Genomic DNA, 2,487 nt, shown 5'->3' on the forward strand with positions numbered 1-2,487 from the left:
ATTCTGGCCGAATCCAAATCCGAAGTGAATAGGGCCCATGTTGCACACCCCTAGTATTTACATGCTGTCCCTATGGCCCCAATTAAGAAAATCCTTATGTTCTGTGATTAACTTCACATTGACTTTCCTTATTCAGGTCCAAGGTCTTTCTGTTAATTTTATGAGATGGCAATTTTTCCATTTTACATGTTGGAAAATGGAGATGGTGAGCAGCTCAAACACATTGTGCCCAACATCAGAGGAAGTGTAAGGTCTAGCCAATAATAGAAAGCAGGTCTTCTGACTCAAATTCTTCTGTTTTAGCTGTGAGACCATCCTAGGTAGAACTACACTTAACAATGCCTTACACTACTGGTTGCAGAACATCTATCAACTGTATAACTGAGGGGTGGTGGGGATGGGCAACCAAGGCAGCAACCCTAGGTACCATCTTTGTGGGGGAGCTGTTCAAAGATAGCCACCACTACAGTGACAGCTAATCACACTGCTGCAGTCAGCATGCTTCTGTGGCAAGCCTGGACATAGAGGTGCCTGTTATACCTCTGTTTGCAAATAATACTTAAAAACATGTAAACAGATGGAATTTTATAATTACATAATTTCAGGGGCAAAAAATTATGCCAGGAACAGTGCAGTGTGTAATAAGATACCTCTTGATAAAACCTCTTGTTTTGGTAGTGGCATGTGTTAAAGCAGGGCTGCCCAACCTCTAAGTGGCCAGGGGCTGCAGGGCCCTCTTGGGCCACACCAGTGGAGGCCACACACTGAGTGTGCTGTACAAGGGTGGGCTGTAGGCCCCTGGGCTGCAAGCCATGCAGACACTTACAATTGCACTGCATGCCTCTCGCCCCCATCATTGCATTGTTCATTCACAAGGCCTGCTCTCCTGCCAGCTTCTGTGCTGTGCATCTGCATGGCCCCAACCTCACTCCCAGCTCCCCATGCCACCCTGCCCCACCCTCTAGGCTGAGGCCAGGAAACAGAAGCTGGAGAAGGGAGGGAAACAGAAGGGCAAATTCAAAACAGGGGGAGCCTGGAAACTCTGGCTGCCATTGCCGCTGGAGTGATGGGGGCCGGGGGGAAATGGTGGCTTGATGGGAGTCCCAGGGCCTCAGCTGAACCCTTCAGCCCACAGACCATGGGTTGGACCACCTTCTGCTAAAGAAACCCTTGGTACTACATTCCTTGTTTAACAATGCTGTAGGCCTGACAAGCAAACACATATGTTAAATCTACTCTAAGACACAGGGTTTGCAGTTATCTTTGCATCCCACAGCTTTTCAGTTTTTCTCCCTTCTGATCTATTACATAATAAAAGAAAAGGAGCAGGGATCTTGAATGTAATACCTTTTCACAGTGTCTCAGTGAGTGTATCTTGGGCTCCAGAATCTGAGCTATGATAAAAAAGGGGGGGAAAAAGAGTTAATTTTCTTATTTTCAGTGTTGTAAAAGAAACTTATAAAATACAAAACAGGGTGGTCAGAATTTCACAAATACCCTAGAGCAGTAATTTTCCATCAGGCTGTCATGGCATCTTGGGGTGCCTTGAGGACCTTTCAAGGGTGCTGTGCGGTGCCACACAATGTTAGCACTGCTAGGTGTGCAAACTTGACTCCCAAACAAACCCAGAGATTTCAAATGGGAATCCTTAGACTTAAAAACTTTCTGACCTGTTGTGGTCTTTCTGAGTTCTTTGCAATGGAATAATTGCTCTGTTTATTTTTCTGTAGTTAAAAAAGGAATGAAAACTAGGAGCTAGTATTTTCTGAGGGGTTCCTCAAGTCTAAAAAGCTAGAGAACCACTGTGCTAGAACAATAACTTTGGGAGAAAAATCAATTGTCTATATTGTCACACATAGATGCAGGGGTAGCAGTGGACATAGTCTTCCTGGACTTTTGGAAGGCCTTCTACATTGTCTCTCTCCCCATTCTCATTAAGAAACTGGGGGACTGTGGTGTCGACACCTACACAGTCAATTGGGTCACTAACTGGCTGGAGGGCTGCACCCAGAGAGTGGTGGTGGACGGGTCATTTTCGACCTGGAGGGATGTGGGCAGCGGGGTTCTGCAGGGCTCGGTCCTCGGGCCGGCACTGTTCAACATCTTCATCAGCAACTTGGACGAGGGGGTAAAAAGCACCCTGTTCAAATTTGCTGATGACACTAAGATGTGGGGGGACGTAGGCACGCTAGAAGGGAGGAATAGGCTGCAATTGGATCTAGACAGGTTACAGGGGCGGGCAGATGAGAATAGGATGGGATTCAACACCAACAAGTGCAAGGTGATGCACCTGGGGAGGAACAACCGGCACCATACCTACAGGCTGGGGAACTCCCTTCTCATCAGTGCAGAGGCAGAAAAGGATCTTGGAGTCATCACTGATGCCAAGATGAACATGGGCCGGCAGTGTGGGGATGCAGTTAGGAAGGCCAACTGCACCTTGTCATGCATCCACAGATGCATCTCAAGCAGGTCCAAGGAGGTGAT

General features: G+C 47.3%; 1 protein-coding gene across 1 annotated transcript in view; it reads right to left on the reverse strand.

Moving 5' to 3' along the window:
• Nucleotides 1-1,182: 1,182 nt before the first annotated feature.
• The window catches only part of TMEM154 (transmembrane protein 154), a 24,240-nt gene continuing 22,935 nt past the window's right edge, over nucleotides 1,183-2,487 (reverse strand). Inside the window, exon 7 of the mRNA XM_019522215.1 lies at nucleotides 1,183-1,394. Within this exon, the coding sequence (XP_019377760.1) occupies nucleotides 1,352-1,394 (43 nt within the window). The 3' untranslated portion in view covers nucleotides 1,183-1,351. The remainder of the gene's footprint in view (nucleotides 1,395-2,487) is intronic.

This window comes from Gavialis gangeticus, unplaced genomic scaffold, assembly GCF_001723915.1.
Source record: "Gavialis gangeticus isolate Ggan-Ray unplaced genomic scaffold, GavGan_comp1, whole genome shotgun sequence".
Taxonomy (NCBI): domain Eukaryota; kingdom Metazoa; phylum Chordata; order Crocodylia; family Gavialidae; genus Gavialis; species Gavialis gangeticus.